The sequence below is a fragment of the Hyperolius riggenbachi genome, chromosome 12 (assembly GCF_040937935.1).
Source record: "Hyperolius riggenbachi isolate aHypRig1 chromosome 12, aHypRig1.pri, whole genome shotgun sequence".
NCBI lineage: Eukaryota > Metazoa > Chordata > Amphibia > Anura > Hyperoliidae > Hyperolius > Hyperolius riggenbachi.
The window spans coordinates 204276660-204295107 of NC_090657.1; the positions used below are offsets into that span (position 1 = coordinate 204276660).

At 45.5% G+C, this 18448-nt stretch overlaps 2 protein-coding genes across 3 annotated transcripts in view; both read right to left on the reverse strand.

Moving 5' to 3' along the window:
- The window catches only part of GSG1L2 (GSG1 like 2), a 348027-nt gene that overhangs the window by 35657 nt on the left and 293922 nt on the right, over positions 1 to 18448 (reverse strand). The window lies entirely within an intron of this gene.
- CRTAP (cartilage associated protein) lies at positions 9728 to 16531 on the reverse strand. The gene is made up of 2 exons (XM_068263997.1): positions 16243 to 16531; positions 9728 to 12216 (listed from the first exon to the last, which is right to left on the reverse strand). The coding sequence occupies exon 2, from the start codon at positions 12206 to 12208 to the stop codon at positions 10979 to 10981; it is 1230 nt and encodes a 409-aa protein (XP_068120098.1). The 5' UTR covers positions 12209 to 12216; positions 16243 to 16531; the 3' UTR covers positions 9728 to 10978.

The window sequence follows — 18448 nt, forward strand, 5'->3', positions numbered from 1 at the left end:
TCCGGGCCGGAGGTGAGCTTGTCTTTGCAAGGGATTTATCTGACTGCCTCCTGGAGTCGAATAGGATTTTTTTCCTTTAAAGGTTAAGTAGCTGAGCCTTGTAAGGTTGTTTTTTTTGCCTTCCCCTGGGTCAACTGGAATATGTGAGGGTGAAGGACAGAAAGGTATATAATTTATTTATTTCTCTTGGTAGAACTTGATAGACAGATGTCTCTGTAGCAGCCAAACTATTTAGCTATGTAAAGTCACTCCCTGTGGTTGAACAAGCAGATGTTTAGAATCCAGTGGTGTTCCTCTTGCTTTGTTTTTTTCTTTATATTGTGGTCAATCGAAGGCCCAGAACTTTAGTTACTTGGAAATATATAGTACATCTATCACGCAAAGTTAAAAAAGTGGCATGGAGAGCAAATACAAAGTGGAAATGTCACATAAAATTGCTGTCAAAAGTTAGTTAAAAGTAGTTTTTCCAGCTTGACTGGTCTTTGGGAAGAACCGAAGAAGTAAACTGTACATTGTTTGTCGGGCCTCGTACTGCTTAGTAATGCTTGCCTGAAAGTCCAGGAAGAAGCTGCATTTTCAGATGCAAATATCTTCCTTCAGACCCTGCCCCATAGCTTTCTCAACAGCCATAACAGGACGACTGTCATTTGTCCTCCGCCGAAGCCCGGAGGTCCTCCGGGCTTCTGAGAATGGCGTCCGCACACCTGAATGAAATGTTGAACTGTTCCCGTTGCCTGGACATTTTCCCCAATCTAATAACCCTGAAATGTGGACACAACTTTTGTCAGGACTGCTTAATCCACGTGTTGGACACCAAGGAGTTTTCTGGCGTTGAGATCTGTCCTGCTTGTGGATTCAAGTATCTAGAGTTGGAGAAGAAATCAGATACCAGTGATCCCCATCCAGAAGAGAGCGGGGACTCGCAAATCTTCTGCACTTACTGCATTCACTCCCGTGTACCTGCAGTCCAGTCCTGCCTACACTGTGAATCTTCTCTGTGTGACAGTCACCTGAAAGCCCACACCAAGTCATCAGAGCACATCTTAACAAGACCCACCAGTAATTTCAAAGACAGAAAATGTCCCATCCACAAGAAGATTCTGGACTTTTATTGCCTCCAGGACAAGATGTGCATCTGCATCTTATGTGGGCTGGAAGAACACAGAGACCATTCAGTGTTGACTTTCAACGATGCCTACCAGAAGGTGAAGGATAAACTAAAAAATGCTCTGGATATTTTGACCTTTGAGGAAGAGGCACTTGAGAAAACAATCCGAAGTGTTCTGGATTGTGAGATGAACCTGCAAAGAAAGGTGACAGATGTGGAAGATAGAGTAAACACTTTGATTACAGATGTTCGGAGACACCTTGATGAGCTTGAGAAAAGAACCATGGACCAGATCTCCAACCAAAAGAAGCAGGTGTCGCAGGTAATCTCAGAAAAGCTCAGAGACTTAAATAAAAAGAAAACCGAGCTGTCCGGGAAGATTTGTGACACTGAAGGGCTGCAAAGAGCACCTGATCCCCTGCTTCTTTCTCAGTGGCTGAACTCAGGTGGCAGTGAACTGTACAAACTCAAGCGAACTTTCAGTGAGTACAGAAGAAGAGATGTAAAAACTAGTTCCTCTCATTTTGATGAGGAGCCAGTATTTGAGACTTTGCACAGAGGGTTATTTGATTTAGTGACTGGCATAAGAAAAGGGATCTACATCCATGAGGCTTCAGACTTGATACTGGATGTAAACACAGCCGCCAACAACGTCAAAATTTCCAATGACTTGAAAGAATTGTCTTGCCCGGGAAGCGAACAGTGGCGCATAGATAAAGAGGAACGCTTTGATTACTCACAGGTTTTGAGCACAAAGACCTTTTCCTCGGGAAGGCTTTACTGGGACTTTGAACTCGGTGAGTTTGGAAGTATGAGGGTAGGCGTGGCTTATCCTTCCATCGAAAGGAAGCATGGTCAGTCTCGAATTGGAGAGAACGCCAAATCTTGGTGTGTAGGCAGGGAAAACAACATATTTTACTTTATCCATGATGCACAAAAGTGGCAGTTACAACATCTTCTTTCATGTAAAAAAATCAGAATCTATCTGGATTATGAGGCTGGCCAGCTCTCTTTTTATGACCTGGATGATTCCGCTAGACATTTATACACCTTCACTGCTGACTTCACGGAGCCCCTCCATGCTGCCTTCTGTGTTTTCTTTAAAAGTTGGGTGAGAATTCTTAGCTAGCTTAGCATTTATGCCTTAAAGGTCTAAGGTGCACCTGAGAGGCTTGGAGTGATTTTCTTCAAGCGCAGCATAAAGTCAGTAGAGCCCAATGCCATGCCTGACCTGAGACACACAGAGGAAAACTAAAAGGGGAATAGCTGACAACACAGAGCTGGCATACGCCCAGCAGACACACCTGAAAGCTAATAATGCATGTTATCCCACTTCTGTTTCTTGAGGTCTTTTATATACAGCCACGCATAGGGCTAAATCACATGAGTGGCGGAACTACATGCTTTGCTGCCTAGTTATCTACTGATTTGTTGGGGAATGAGTGCCATTTGGTTGCTGTGTAATGCGGTGAGCATATACCATACATTGCAGTAACTGTGCAATGGAAAACACAGCAGATAAAAATAGCGTAGGATGAATTCAGATAAAAAGGGCACCACCATAGGCAACAATTGCAAAAGCCGCAGTTAGCTGCAAGGAAACCAAATTATGTCGCCCGATCATCACTGTAAGTGCCTGCTTGTAGTTTTCCTGCGTTCGTGTCAAGTCAATAGAAGCGCAAGTAATCACATAGCAAACACAGTGCTATGCGATTTCCAATGAGATGTCCCATTTGGAAAGTGATGGAAACAGGTGAGAGAGGCAAACAAGCGGCTCATGTTAACCTTGAAGTAGTTACAAATGGCAAATATTGGTTATTTTGTGCATGTGATACTAATATCACAAATGGAATTTTTATGGGGGCTTGTAAGAAAAAAGCCACTCCTTAAAAAAGGTTGCAATTTCAATCACATTTGCAATTTTCAGTGTGGAAGGACCCTTAAAGAGGAGCTGTCAGCCATACTAGCTCAGAAAAAAACACATATATAAGTAGATAAATACTTGCTCTACTTACTCAACATATGTATGGCACTGTCCACATTTTGATTTTAGTGATTTTTCTATAGTAAAAAAAGAGAAAATCCTTCTTAGCATTTCCCATTTTAACTGTGGCTATTTTGAAGCCAATACAGATATCATTTCCTTCCTTACTCTCCTCTGCCTGATTGTGTATTGCTTGCCTGCTCTCCCCTCAGTCTTCAGGCACTCCCACCCAGCTCTACAATAGAAAGTGCATTGTCTCAGCATGGGAAATATTGGCCAATCAGAGAGGAACAGAGGTGTGGGAGGAGAAAACAGGAGGTAAAGAGGGTTCAGCCAATCAGGCTGCATTAGCTAAGTCTGAGCGGAAAGTAGAGAAGCAAAAAAGGACAACCTAGCATGCCCTGCAGCTTCCTTTGTGCGGCAATGTACCAAATAAGAGTCAGGTAAACTGGGGAATGATAATTTATAAACAAGAAAAGTAATAGTGATTTTAACTTTTGGATTGCCTGGTTAGCATCCTTATTACTTGTTTACCAGATAAAAATAAAGAATTTTTGATTTAATGCCCAACAGTCGCAATTTTACGGAGGGACGACCGGAGGCCTGGCTCAGGGCGAAATCTGCACCGTGGTACCTACCAGACTGCTAGGGGCTGGAAGAAGCCCCAGGTGAGTAAAACCTTTTTTTTTAAATCCCTGGATATATCCTTTAAAGTGAACCTCCAGACTACAAATCTACTCAGCAGCACTGATAAGGCTTGGTGTTTCTTTAACAGTTTCACAGAATCAGAACTTTGTTTTTCTTACCCAAGCCTAATTTTTAGCTGCTTAGAAGCTAAGCTCCACCCATCAAAGAAAACTGCCCGGGTTTTTTCCCCTGATGCTGTGCAAAGCATGATGGGATTTCCTATGTTGTTGTTCACGTTGCCTAGCAACTGGGAGGGGTGATCAGGACACAGGACAGTTGGAACTGTGTCTCATGCTCCCTGTCACCTTCTTTCAACCAAAAGATGGCTGCCCCCATGAAATCAAACATTTGCCTGTTCTTTTAAAACAGGGTGGATATGAGATTATATTACCTATCTATTTTAATTAACATAACTAATGTAACTTAATGACAGTATGTTTGTTTAGGCTGAAGTTCCTCTTTAAGGCACACTTATCATATGAATTTCATGGAACCAGGGCCGGATTTGTACTCTTTACTGCCCAAGGCCACTGTCAGCAGCCGCCCCCCCTCAGTATAGGTAGCCAGATGACCCTTCACCCTCCCTCCAGTATAGGTAGCCCATTGACCGTTCCTATTAATATAGGCAGCTAGATGACCCTTTCCCCTCTTTTCCCTGTAGTATAAGAATCCAGATGAACCCCCCCCCCACACACACCCTCTGTATAATAGCCTGATGACCCCCTCTCCCTCCAGGAGCGGTAGCCAGGTGACCCCCCCTCACCCCCCCCCCAAGTAAACTCTGCTGCCCACCCGCCCTTGATCCTATGGTGCCCTAGGCCATGGCCTATATGGCCTTGGCTTGAATCCGGCCCTGCATGGAAATTGATTTTATATCATTTATTCTAGAATTAACCTGCTGTACTGTTCCCAGATCTCCATATCCTCTTCAGTGACCTCCTACTTCTACCCTGTCAGCTGGAGCCACACCCCTCTGCTGATCTTTTACATGCTTTTTGCACATTGATGTCTAAAGAGGTATTTTATTGATTAGGGTGTGAAAACAGGGGTCACACTTGTCTGTTTTCTGCATGTGTTTTTGTACACCTGGGCCCATATGCAATTAACTTTTTCTCCTGAGTTTTCTCCTAGGAGATAATTTTTAATTTTCTGAAAAAGTACGATCATAAATATTTTGGGTATTTTCTTGCTTGCTGGTGGCTTAAAAGTCATTTTATTGACATCATGTTTGGAACTATCACCAAGGAGATTACCAAGGAGAAAATGTTAATTGCATATGGGCCCAGGTGGGTTTGCATTTGGGTAAACCTGCACCTTTTTTTCACAGTAGCTAATGTAATTTGATAGGGAAAATGAACACAGTGCTGTACTGCTGTCATTTTTTTTCTGCATACAAACATATATTCAAGTGTGAACCATATCGCATGGTTTTACTTCACATTTACAAACTAGATTGGATGTTTTGTTGCTTCTGCTCAGTGTCAGCCTAATACTAATAATAATAATAGTTCATCTATTTTATCACCTCCTGCTCTCAGAAGTTGTATTCTGACAGGAAAACTTGTATGGCTGTAATTAGCTTATCAGTGATGTACCACAAGGAAGCTGCCACTTCCATACCTAGAAATGACTGTAACTTTCAGGCAGCAAAATAAAACAAGTTCAACAGCCTGATTATGAATATGTTTTGTACTGTACATACACGTTTATCTTATGTCACATATCACCTTTAAATCAGGACTTTTGTGTTACCTTTATGTCATTCTGCTACATACTGGAGCTCGCAGTGAGCTTTCCTCCGTGAATTTTATTATGGTACATAAACCAGAGAATGATTTATATGCTGTTCTCTCCTTGGAGACTTATGAGGATGATAAAATCTGAAATGTTTCTGGAATGTCCCTTAAAGTTGAAAAACCAGTGCAGATATGCAGCAGAGTTGATGTTGATGTACAGCTCTGGACAGGTTTGTGTTGAGTCTGTTTTTTTTTCTTTTTCAAAAATTTTTCTCTTGGCTACAAAACACCCCGACACAGTTCCAATCACAAAAATATTGTAAAATATAAAATGTAGATTTCTCCTAGAGTAAAATGCACTATAAATTATTCTTTTTTATTTAAACGCAGCCAAATTGTAGTGGTTGGAACATCACGCATGTCAAACTCCGACACGCGGTGGCGTTACTTGTCAGCAGGGCACCGTGACATTTGAGCACGGCTGGGGCCACACTCAGATGGGACTCTATGGGGGGGCTGCTTGTGGCTGGATAGTGTAATGATTAAGGGCTCTGCCTCTGACACAGGAGACCTGGGTTCGAATCTCGGCTCTGCCTGTTCAGTAAGCCAGCACCTATGCAGTAGGAGACCTTAGGCAAGTCTCCCTAACACTGCTACTGCCTATAGAGTGCGTCCTAGTGGCTGCAGCTCTGGTGCTTTGAGTCCGCCAGGAGAAAAGCACGATATAAATGTTCTGTGTTTGTTTGTTGTTTGTCTAGCGCCAGTACCAAGTGCTAACAAGCACCCAGCCGGTACAGGAGAGCAGCTAAAATGCAGTGAATTCACCACCTGTCAGCTGCCGTCTGAAAGAGGCCTAAAGAATACAGGCAGTAATAAGAATCCCCCACGAGGTGATGAACTAGTCCAAAATCTATCAGCTTTATACAACCTACTGTATATGACAGCAACATAGGGGAAAAGTAATTTATAATGCATTGTACTCTGGCAGAAAATGTACATTTTATATGTATGTATTTATTATAAATGTTAAAATTTTTCATCATAGTGTTCCTTTAAACGCTCTTTCTGAATGCTATGAGATTTTCTTATGTATAATCCTGACTGTTGATAACAATAAAATATATTATGACATTTACCATGTTTTGTATTTCTTAATTAAGATTGCCTCTATTGCTTTAACATGTGTGAAGACTGAACCCCATTTTAGGATCTGATCACCCGGGAATAAAGCCTGATGGTTTCAGGGGACTAACTGACTGACTTATGCTGGGAATACACGTTTCGTTTAAACCTTCGTTTCGATTGTGCCTTTTGTCCTTTTCGTTCCCGAAATAATCGAACGTACGGTTAATATCACCACCCACGGTTTCGTTTTTTTTTCCGATTCTGATGGTTTCGTTTTTTCAATAATCGAAGGCTGCAAAGAAACGAAACGAAAATCCCTTTTTACAGGGACGGACTAACATAAACGAACATATAATCGATCTGAACAGCCATCAAGCCTACCAATGGCTCGATTAGATGGATAAAGAGAGATAATATCAAACATGTTCGATCACTAGTCGTTCGTTTTTGGGGTCTATTAATCGAAACTATAATGAGATTATGACTATTTTCACATACGTTTTCAACACTCGATTCGTTTACTGAACGAATCGAAGGCTAAAACGAAGGCAAAAACGAAACGTGTATTCCCAGCATTAAAGTGCCCATACATCAGATGATGCAGAGCTGTCGCAGCATTGGATTGGGCCATTTTCAAGCTGACTACAGAGTTCCCTCAAACATACACATAGCATAAATCACTTGCCACTGAATTCTGGGCTGATGAGCTCTTATCCCATAATCCCGACCATGCTGGGTTCTCTCATCTGGCTGTCAGTGGACAGTCTGTACTGACCTCTCAGTTGTTCTGTCCTGACCATGCTGAGGTCTGCAGAGGACACGTCTGGCTGTCAGTGGAAGGTTTGTACTGACCTCTCAGTTGTTCTGTCCTGACCACGCTGAGGTCTGCAGAGGACACGTCTGGCGGTCAGTGGACGGTCTGTACTGACCACTCAGTTGTTCTGTCCTGACCATGCTGAGGTCTGCAGAGGACACGTCTGGCTGTCAGTGGAAGGTTTGTACTGACCTCTCAGTTGTTCTGTCCTGACCACGCTGAGGTCTGCAGAGGACACGTCTGGCGGTCAGTGGACGGTCTGTACTGACCACTCAGTTGTTCTGTCCTGACCACGCTGAGGTCTGCAGAGGACACGTCTGGCTGTCAGTGGACGGTCTGTACTGACCTCTCAGTTCTGTCCTGACCACGCTGAGGTCTGAAGAGGACACGTCTGGCTGTCAGTGGACAGTCTGTACTGACCTTTAAGTTGTTCTGTCCTGGCCACGCTGAGGTCTGCAGAGGACACGTCTGGCTGTCAGCGGACGGTCTGTACTGGCCTCTCAGTTGTTCTGTCCTGACCACGCTGAGGTCTGCAGAGGACACGTCTGGCTGTCAGTAGACGGTCTTTACGGACCTCTCAGTTGTTCTGTCTTGACTACGCTGAGGTCTGCAGAGGACACGTCTGGCTGTCAGTGGACGGTCTGTACTGACCTCTCAGTTGTTCTGTCTTGACTACGCTGAGGTCTGCAGAGGACACGTTTGGCTGTCAGTGGACGGTCTGTACTGACCTCTCAGTTCTGTCATGACCACGCTGAGGTCTGCAGAGGACACGTTTGGCTGTCAGTGGACGGTCTGTACTGACCTCTCAGTTGTTCTGTCCTGACTACGCTGAGGTCTGCAGAGGACACGTTTGGCTGTCAGTGGACGGTCTGTACTGACCTCTCAGTTGTTCTGTCCTGACCACGCTGAGGTCTGCAGAGGACACGTCTGGCTGTTAGTGGACGGTCTGTACTGACCTCTCAGTTGTTCTGTCCTGACCACGCTGAGGTCTGCAGAGGACACGTTTGGCTGTCAGTGGACGGTCTGTACTGACCTCTCAGTTGTTCTGTCCTGACCACGCTGAGGTCTGCAGAGGACACGTCTGGCTGTTAGTGGACGGTCTGTACTGACCTCTTAGTTGTTCTGTCCTGACCACGCTGAGGTCTCCAGAGGACACGTCTGGCTGTCAGTGGACGGTCTGTACTGACCTCTTAGTTGTTCTGTCCTGACCACGCTGAGGTCTCCAGAGGACACGTCTGGCTGTCAGTGGAAGGTTTGTACTGACCTCTCAGTTGTTCTGTCCTGACCACACTGAGGTCTGCAGAGGACACGTCTGGCTGTCAGTGGAAGGTTTGTACTGACCTCTCAGTTGTTCTGTCCTGACCACACTGAGGTCTGCAGAGGACACGTCTGGCAGTCTGTGGAAGGTCTGTACTGACCTCTCAGTTGTTCTGTCCTGACCACGCTGAGGTCTGCAGAAGACACGTCTGGCTGTTATTTTACAGTCTGTACTGACCTCTCAGTTGTTCTGTCCCTACCACGCTGAGGTCTCCAGAGGACACGTCTGGCTGTCAGTGGACGGTCTGTACTGACCTCTTAGTTGTTCTGTCCTGACCACGCTGAGGTCTGCAGAGGACACGTCTGGCTGTCAGTGGACGGTCTGTACTGACCTCTTAGTTGTTCTGTCCTGACCACGCTGAGGTCTGCAGAGGACACGTCTGGCTGTCAGTGGAAGGTCTGTACTGACCTCTCAGTTGTTCTGTCCTGACCACACTGAGGTCTGCAGAGGACACGTCTGGCTGTCAGTGAAAGGTTTGTACTGACCTCTCAGTTGTTCTGTCCTGACCACGCTGAGGTCTGCAGAGGACACGTCTGGCTGTCAGTGGACGGTCTGTGCTGACCTCTCAATTGCTCTGTCCCGGGGACCGTGGGACTCGCAACAGCAGACAGGCGATCAAGAGAAATTTTCTGCTTGGACAGATCGACTGACTTGATCGATTTTGGATGCAAATTGCTCGATTGGTTAACAACTGCGTTAACGATTTCACAGCAGATTCAATCACAGTGATTGAATCTGCTGTATATCGACATAGTGTTGCACTACAGCTGATAGTTAATCATCAGTCCCCAAATCTGATCAGATCCTTGCACATTTTTTGAGCTGGTAATGAAAACTTCCTGTTCTTGTCTTATGATGGGAACACACGATGCAACTTCCTGTCCAATCGACGGGTAAGTCTTACCATGTGTACATGTCCAACTGCTCCCGATCGACAAAGGGATCGACTATTAGATGAGAACTTCGCAAAATTCCTTTATTGATCAGAAAGTGACCAAACAGGTCTGATAATAATCATCTGATTCGGGTTACATAGGCAGGTCGAATCAATAATTTCAATAATAAATCCAATCTGATTCCTGATCACAGCTATAAAAAAATGCAAAATTGGATCCACAGGACTTTGCCCTATATGTACACAGAAAAGTCTATTAGAACAACTACAAATGTCAGTTCAATTTCCTAAATGTAAAAACAGTATGTAAAACGAGTGGGGGCTCCTGCCAGTGGTAATGGCTATTGCTCCCACACACAACTTCAGAAGGAAAACTAAAGTTGAAGAGAAATCGAGAGCACAATATGGTGTAGTATGTCAAAATTGATTGGATAAATGAAACAGTGAGATGGTAATACTCACAAACACGGGTTACCACCTAGGTAACCACTCATTAGGCAGGTGAGGAGATTAGACCTGTCCTCACTCAGGATTAAGAAGTCGCTCTCTGTAGATAGGAAGAAAGGGGGTAGATCACCCCTCCACCTGGGGTGGACTCAAATATATTGGTAGGTGGACAGAGGCGCTCTGCTTGCTATAACTGAATTGCTGTTGTTTATCCCCTGCTTATTGCCTGAAATAAGCGGGTCAAACATACAGCAGCATACAGCTGAGACGGCATGCATCTTGCGGGGCGAGACATTTAAATAAGTAATTGATGAGGTGCTAAAGGGGGTGGCAGAAATGGCAGAAACAGTTAACCATTTGCACACTCGCATGCACATCTTCATACAAATGCATTCACAGAAATCAATGATCCTGGAACCACTGCTATCCCTACAGCTAAGTTAAAAGCGGGGGTCTTAGTTACAAAAGAATGCATTCTCTTGCATATTTACCTACACTGCGCAGAAGTACCCAGGTAATCGTAGGTGTCCTAACTCTGGCCCTGTAACAAGCATAATGCAGACATGCAAGCATTCAATGCATTAAACCTCTAAAGATCTAAAGATTATAAGCACATATCCTGATGTCCTCTCCTGGGACAGATAGTGCATCGGACTAAAATCAGGCTACCGGGATTTTATAAAATAAGCATAACCCTTTGTTGTTTTTTTTAAGAATCTTTTATTCCCACATGAAAATATTATTGAATGTGAAAATTAGCAAACTCCCAGAGCAATTTTCACCTCAGGGATCTTGGAAATGGCAGACCTGCAAACCTTTCACAAAAAGTCTTGTACCTGTTAAAAACAAATAAAAAATAAAACCTCAGAAATCACTTGCTGCCAAAAGTTCATCAAGATATTCCACCACGTCTCCCTCGTCATCTTCGGCAAGATTCTGCATGGCGTACTCATACAGCTCTTTCTGTTTGGTGGTGATGTTGTAGAACAGGAAAGCCTCAGGCCTGGGCTTGAAATGCTCATCAGAAAGGCCCCACTTCTCTCTGTGATACTGATAATAGACCATGTTCTGCTTCATGACGTCGTCATCAGGGTCAAACAGGAGATAGCTGGCTGCACAAGGAGCTGCGTTACGGACGTCACTTAGTTTATAATAGGCAAATTGCAGATAGTGATACATAGTGGCCACAAATTTCTCAACCACATAACCTCCGATGATTGGGGTGAGGTCAATTTCACATTTCATCTTGCACTTTAGGACGTGGATATAGTGATCAGCAATGGAAGGGTAGAAGTCTTTGAAGTCCTTAATGTCTCTCGAACCTTCACAGGCAGCTGTGCATTCTTGGTAGGCCTTGTAAAAATCAGGTAAGGCAAGCTCCATGTCAGAGATAGAGGTCCTCCAGTTTTCTCCATTGTAGGCCCTCACTGACCTGATGAACAAACTCTCATAGGCCTTGGTCTCCAGATCTTTGATGTGGTTTTCAGTGTCTGGCATACTCTTATAATATGCCATGTTCCTCTTCATCATCTCATCATCAGGGTGCATGAGAAGGTAGGTATGAGCGGCCGCAATGGCCTTAGGTAAGTTGTTGGTCCTGAAGTAAGCGTACTGCAAGAATTTGTAGGGTTCTCGGGCCTCAAACTCCACCACTGTTTCTCTGCTGGGTTGAGACTGACGGAAGGCGGGTAGACCATGCTTACACCGTTTCAGGCATCTGGATCTCATAAGAACATCTCCAAACACCCTGAGTTCAGGAAAGGCATTGAAACGGGTCTCATTCCCCTTCTCCATCCCTTCTGGTAGGGGATTATCACTTATCCTTGCTGTACTGCAATTCAGATTACAGAAGGATTCACTGTCCCTCAAAAGTCGGAAGAGCCTCAGACTTATCTCCAAGTAATTGACTGACTCCGGCCAGTTTTCTCCAGAATACTGATCCAGTGCATACTTATAGGCAGATTCCAGGGGCATTAACTCATCCCGGGGGTAACTTCTGAAGCTGTAACGTTCATACTGAGCATTGACCGAGAAGACAAGAAGGAGAAGGAGGGTGCAGCAAATTGCCAGGGCCATGACGATGTCCGCTTTCATCCAAGGAACTGGAAGATAGGAATCAAGTAGATATCAGCTTTTTGCTTCAAATCACAAAAAATAAGATGAAAACATTAAAGTTCTGCTATAACAGGCGATGCCCTCAAAGTATCCAGGGAAAAAAAGTTAAATAATTCCATGAAGTTCCACTGGTAGGTGCATACCACTTTTACTATTATTTTTTTTCCTAGTTTCAGTTTTAAACCTCCTGCTAGTAAGCTTGATAATTCACACTGTTTACATAATTTAGAGCTTCAAGGACAATAGTGCAATTTCTAAACACAATACAGTGCCTGGCAAGAAGCAGCTTATCACTGCTGGCAAAATCAGAGTTGTGCAATAAACCATGTATAGTTAGTCACGGAATCGTTTGTTAGTTTGATGTCTGCAAATTACACTGAAAGAAACCTGAAGTGAGAGTCATACGGAGGCTGCCATATTTATTTCCTTTCAAATAATACCTGACCATACACTAGTCGATGTGCACTGTCGATATACAGAAGATTCCACCACTGTGCCATCACTTAATTCAAATGTGCTCTGACGTCGTTTGACCCCATCAGCTGAGGATCAAGCGTTTTTTTTAACAACACCGGTCAAGCAGATGTACACAGCTTTAGGTGCCTGTGGCAGTTACTGTGCACAGGGTTCTGCCCAGCCCCTTTTCATATTGGTGCTCCCACTAGCTGAGTTTCCTGACTACCCAGCTGTCACTATAATACCCCCAATCTGTCAGCAGTGTTAGGTGGTCTCACTCTGTGTTATTAAAGGACAACTGTAGTATCACGCTGGATTACGTGACACAAGATACGGTAAATTGGTAACAGGCCTGGGTCATACACAGTAAGGCAGATGTCTGAAAATACAGAAGGGCAGAGACGGAGACAAGGTTCGAGAACTAGCAAGGGTCATACACAGCAAGGCAGATGTCTGAAAGTACAGAAGGGCAAAGGCGGAGACAAGGTCGAGAACCAGCAAGGGTCATACACAGTGCGAGGCAGAGCTGTACTATGTAGCTGGATTACACTTCTCCCTGGCCTAGAACGGTTTACTTTACACTACTGAGGCAGAGAGAGAGGTAGAGACAGGATCAGGCACAGCAGCTGCAGCAGATTTTATTTACACACAATTTGAAGGTATAGTTCAGCTTTCTATCATTCAGAAGACATAGCAGTCACAGGATTACAGCCAATGGGACTGTTTCTGTATGCTGGATACAGTCCTCCAAAGTAATGCCCACAGTGAAAACGGTTCTCTGAAAATGTCATTTTCTACACACAAATGAAAAAAAGCCTTTGCATTACTATTTGCTAGTAATTACTGGAAATATATGTGGCATTTAGAATTTCAGCTAACTTTGATAGTTGTCCTTTAAGCAGTTAGTCATTAAGGTGCATACACAACTTTGATTAATGTTGCCCATCGGGGATCGGTACCCCGATCCCAAGGGCGACATTGCTGGGCTGGGTTGTACAGACGCAAAGTCAATTTGTAACTGACAACATGCTCTGTTGCTATGCAAGGAGGCAGCAATGCAGCATATGGATGATGTCACACAGTGGGCAGGGAGCAGTGTCTTCAAAGCAGTTGACCATTGCTCTGGGGTGTCCCAGGCCACTGTGCACACAGCTGATTGATAACGCCTGCCTCAGCGGACTTTAATCGAGCATGTCTACAAAGCTTTAAACGCATTACCTGGACCAACTTTTGTTGGTTTGATGTTGGCTGTCGCACACGTGGCCACTGAAACTATAGGATATTAAACTGTGTTGCGTCTGGCATGATCCACACCTACTTTTTGACCAGCTTCTTCTGTCTTCACCCCACTTGGCTAAAATACATTTCTGGGGGAACCCTGGTGCAGTTCCTCATCACCAGCCAACTTCTATCAAGGCAGAGGGAATGGTGACCCATATTTGCAGGGAGAGCCCTACCGTGAAGCTACCTGAATCATATGTGGTGACACCGGCAATTAGGCCCATGCAGAGCGGTGAGCAGATGCGGAGGAAGGTACTGACTCACCTCTTTAGGATCCAGTGCAGAATGCATGTGATCCACCTTTCGCCTGGGATCCCAGTCTCCATGGCTGCAGTGGTGTCTGTCATCATGTGACCCACTGGCACTGATGGGTTATGTGATGACAGACACTACTGCAGTCATGGAACCCGGAACCCCTAGGTAGAAGGTGGCTCGTGTGGGACTGGTGCTGGATCTTAAGAATGTTGAGTAACTCCACTGCTCTGGTCACCACTCTGCACGATGGAGGGCTATGGCTACCTATACTGGCGGTCACATCTGGCTATCTATACTGGCATCCTCTATAAAAGTTGCACTTACTAGATGCTTAAGGAAAGCAAGCGTTTGGTTTGGCATATAGCCCAGAAGAAGACTTCCCATCGGAGAAACGACCTGAGGCTGCAGTGGCCAGCGGCAGTGGGTGTCCAGATGGAAGGTGGACTTGAGGTGTCTCCTGTGGGGTAACATTGTACAGGTGACGTCAAGACGCGTTTCGGCGTAGACACCACGAGTCCACCTTCCATCTGGACCCCCGTTGCCGCTGGCCACTGCAGCCTCAGGTCATTTCTCCGATGGGAAGTCTTCTTCTGGGCTATATGCCAAACCAAACGCTTGCTTTCCTTAAGCATCTAGTAAGTGCAACTTTTACTGCGCATTTTAAACTTTGAATAAAAGGTATCACACTACGGAGTGCTCCTCCCATTTTGTTTTTTTCTCCTAGCAGTCACTTACAGCCGAGTGTTTGAGACGCTAGGGTGTGATTGCATTCTGGTCCACATTGACCTTTGACTTCCAGCAGCGAAAGATTTCACATCTGCTTTTCTATACTGGCATCCTAATTATCTTTGCTTAAAGGAGTTATCAGGGGAAAAATTAATAAAATAAGTGCTACTTCCCGGGGGCTTCCTCCAGCCCCAAGCTCCCAGCATGTCCCTCGCCGCAGCTCTCCCCACAGCCGTTCGCCGCAGCTCCGTCCCGGTCCCCGGCGATGACGTCAGGCCGACCTCCAGGTCGGCTTGTACTGCGCCTGTGCAAGCGGCACTGTCAATCACCGCCACATGGGCCGGAGTGGAGTCCGCTCCAGCCCACGTGGCGGTGAGTGACAGTGCCGCCGTTCGCGCAGGCGCAATACAGGCCGACCTGGAGGTCGGCCTGACGTCATTGCCGGGGACCGGGCTGCAACGAACGGCTGCGGGGAGAGCTGTGGCGAGGGACATGCTGGGAGCTTGGGGCTGGAGGAACTTATTTTATTAATTTTCCCTGATAACTCCATTAAGTCAGCAAAGAGTCTATAACCTGCCCATTTGGTTATATTGTGAAGAGTGCAGCCAGTGGTTCGTTGGTGGGACCTCATGGCAAAGTAGTAAAGTATTCTTAGGAACCTGCTATATAAAATCCTAGTGGTGCTGCATATCTACTGCATATCTGCTAAAACACCATCCTTTAGCACCAGTTTTCCTCAGATTGCCACTTTTATAGAGTGGTGGTCAGGGACGAGGGGTCCATCGAGGTCGCCACTCTGATAAAGACAATCTCCATTGGTAACGGTCAAGAATAGGCTTGCTTTAGTAATTTAAGTAATGTATCATAAGGCAGTAGAGTGTTGTACCGTGTTAGTCATCAGTAAAAGCAAAAAGTTTTGAATCAAGATGATACCATTTATTGGCTAACTTAAAAAAATAAAAAGAGTAAAGCTTTTTTTTTAAGTTAGTCAATAAATGGTATCATCCTGATTCACAATATCTTGCTTTTCTTATATGGCCAAACTCCTTGGGTTTAATTAAGCTGAATACAGCCTCAATAAAAGTTGAAGGGTTGCAAAACGCTACTGTTAAGACAGACAGTCACAGCTAAAAATTAACAGCCCCCAAAAAGTGACAGGTTTAATTTCCAGTTTCATCATGCCAAGCTTGGAATATCGCTTTTGTGTCCTAATATGTTGAAAGCCTAAAACATTGAAACTTTTCGTTACCCCTGCACCATATAAATGAGAAAGGGTGGAAATTTGCTAAACTTACAGAATTCTCCAGGTTTCAGTGTTGTTCCATGGACTCTCTATGGCATCAGGGGGTCCCTGAAATATCCCCAGGAATCTCGGCTGCCCAAGTGCATGAGTCCTCCTCGTGGTCCGGTGTCAGGAGAACTGTAGCCTCGGGTCGAATGGATGGATCTTCTGATTCTCCCTACAGATCTGTCTATACCACGTAGCAGGCCAGCCAGGCAGGGGAGGGGGCTGCACACACACACAGGAGGGGAAGGCTCTATGAGTGTCAGCCTCTGGCTGCAGGCGGCTCTCTGGGAATGGAATTCTTGGATTTGGGGGAAGTGTTTCAATTCACGTAGACAAGAGTAAAAAAAAGTTTTTCTTTGAACAAACTTTATTCAGCTACTTTTCCCACACTACACACAAACTATTTTGCCTGGAAGCAAGTCTGGAAAAGTTGCTAACTTTGGATGCCTTGGCCCTCCTGTGTGATTGCTGGGCCAGTTCAGTGTCTGCTCTGAAAGCACAAGAGTGGGGGTGGTCACTGGTGTGCACAGCATAATGCCACATAGACAGCAGTCACACTATAGACAGGGGAGGAGGGGTGTCCCCGGAAGGGGGGTCTTACAGATGATACACTCTGCATGTACTGTATACTGAAACTAATGTCACAGGACTCCCTTTTTCTTCAATATTTAGATATTTTCTGAGGCAGAGTAAATAGTTTTGTTCCAGCTGAGAGAATCACAGAGGTTGGAAAAACATTTCAAATAATTCCTGAAAATTGTGAAAAAATAAAATAAAAAATGAAAATATAATTTAGCGTAGCTATTCACAGGGGAAACATTTTTTTGTTTTGTTTCCGTTTTTTTTTTGTTTTTTTTTTTTTGCATTTTATATTTGTTTCCATTTTTTATGTTTATCTAGAAATACATTTCTGCATTAATTTTTTATTTTTTTTTATTTTGACTTTCAGTACTCCTAGGTTCACGGTGGGGCATTGTGCTCATTCTAAAGCAACAGAATGTAAAATTTGTACCGCGCGTTATGCGATCATTGCGTCGCATATAGTGAAGCATACAGTCAATGAGAAAGTAAGCTTCACTGTCACTGTTAATGCGCGTTTCGCAGTAATGGACTGCATGCACGCCGTTATACGACAACACACTGGTTGCATTGTGAAGATCACATAGGAGTATCATTGCAGTGCGGAAAGCAGTTACACCGCACCACAATGCCGCACTGCGAGCGCAGCCTTATGCGTGATTAAAGCGGCACTTAAGCCCGGGAAAAAAAATTAGTTTTACTCACTTGAGGCTTCTACCAGCCCCCTGCAGCCGTCCCGTGCTCTCGCAGTCACTCAAGGATCCTCTTGTCCCCCGCCGCCTGCTACTTTCGATTCGCCCACAGGCACAGCCACGTGTCTCCTTCTACACGTTCCTGTCCACAATGGCATCCTGCACGGACGGAAACGCGTAGAAGGAGGCGCGTGGCCAGGCCTGCGCAGTGAGTCTGTTGCTTGAAAACTAAACTAGCTGGTGGCGTGGGACAGGAGAATCCGTGAGTGGCTGTGAGGGCACAGGATGGCTGCAGGGGGCTGGTAGAAGCCCCAGGTGAGTAAATCCCAAAAAAATGTTCTAGCTTAAAGGATACCTGAACCCAAAGGCTCTGGTTCAATGAAACTTGCAATGGGTAGGGAGAGAAAATTAGATATTTACCGCTTCTGTTGTTCCCCACTGTCAGCCGCCGGTCTTCTCCAATAGATGCGTGATTAGCATCTGATGCTTGCTTTTCAGTGGAGCGCAGACGTAAGGACGGAGGAGGCAGGGGAGTGTGTGTACTTCTGCCCGTCACTATGCAACGGCAGAAGCAAAGACGATAGGACATACTGGGCATGCGCGGCACAGTATGTTCGGGTAAGAGGTCAGGAGAGTCGCCCGGACACTGGCATCTATTGGAGAAGACCGGCGGCTGACGGTGGGGAACGACAGAAGCGGTAAGCAGGGCCGGCCCGCTCATGAGGCGGGGTGAAACTTTTGCCTCAGGCACTTCTAGGAGGCCGCAACCGCCCGTCCGTGGGTGCGGGGGGGGGGGGGGGGGCGGGACGGCCGCCGAGCTGGAGGGGTAGCGGGCAGAAAGGGGGTATTGGGCCTAGCGGCGAAGAGGGGGGGGTCGGATCCCCAGCTCCCTCGCCTGGGTCCCCCGATCTGCGATCCACCTCCAGCTTTAAATGGTTACAT

Coding starts and splice junctions, on each gene's coding strand:
- CRTAP (XM_068263997.1), bottom strand. CDS start 12,208: ATGAAAGCGGACATCGTCATGGCCCTGGCAATTTGCTGCACCCTCCTT.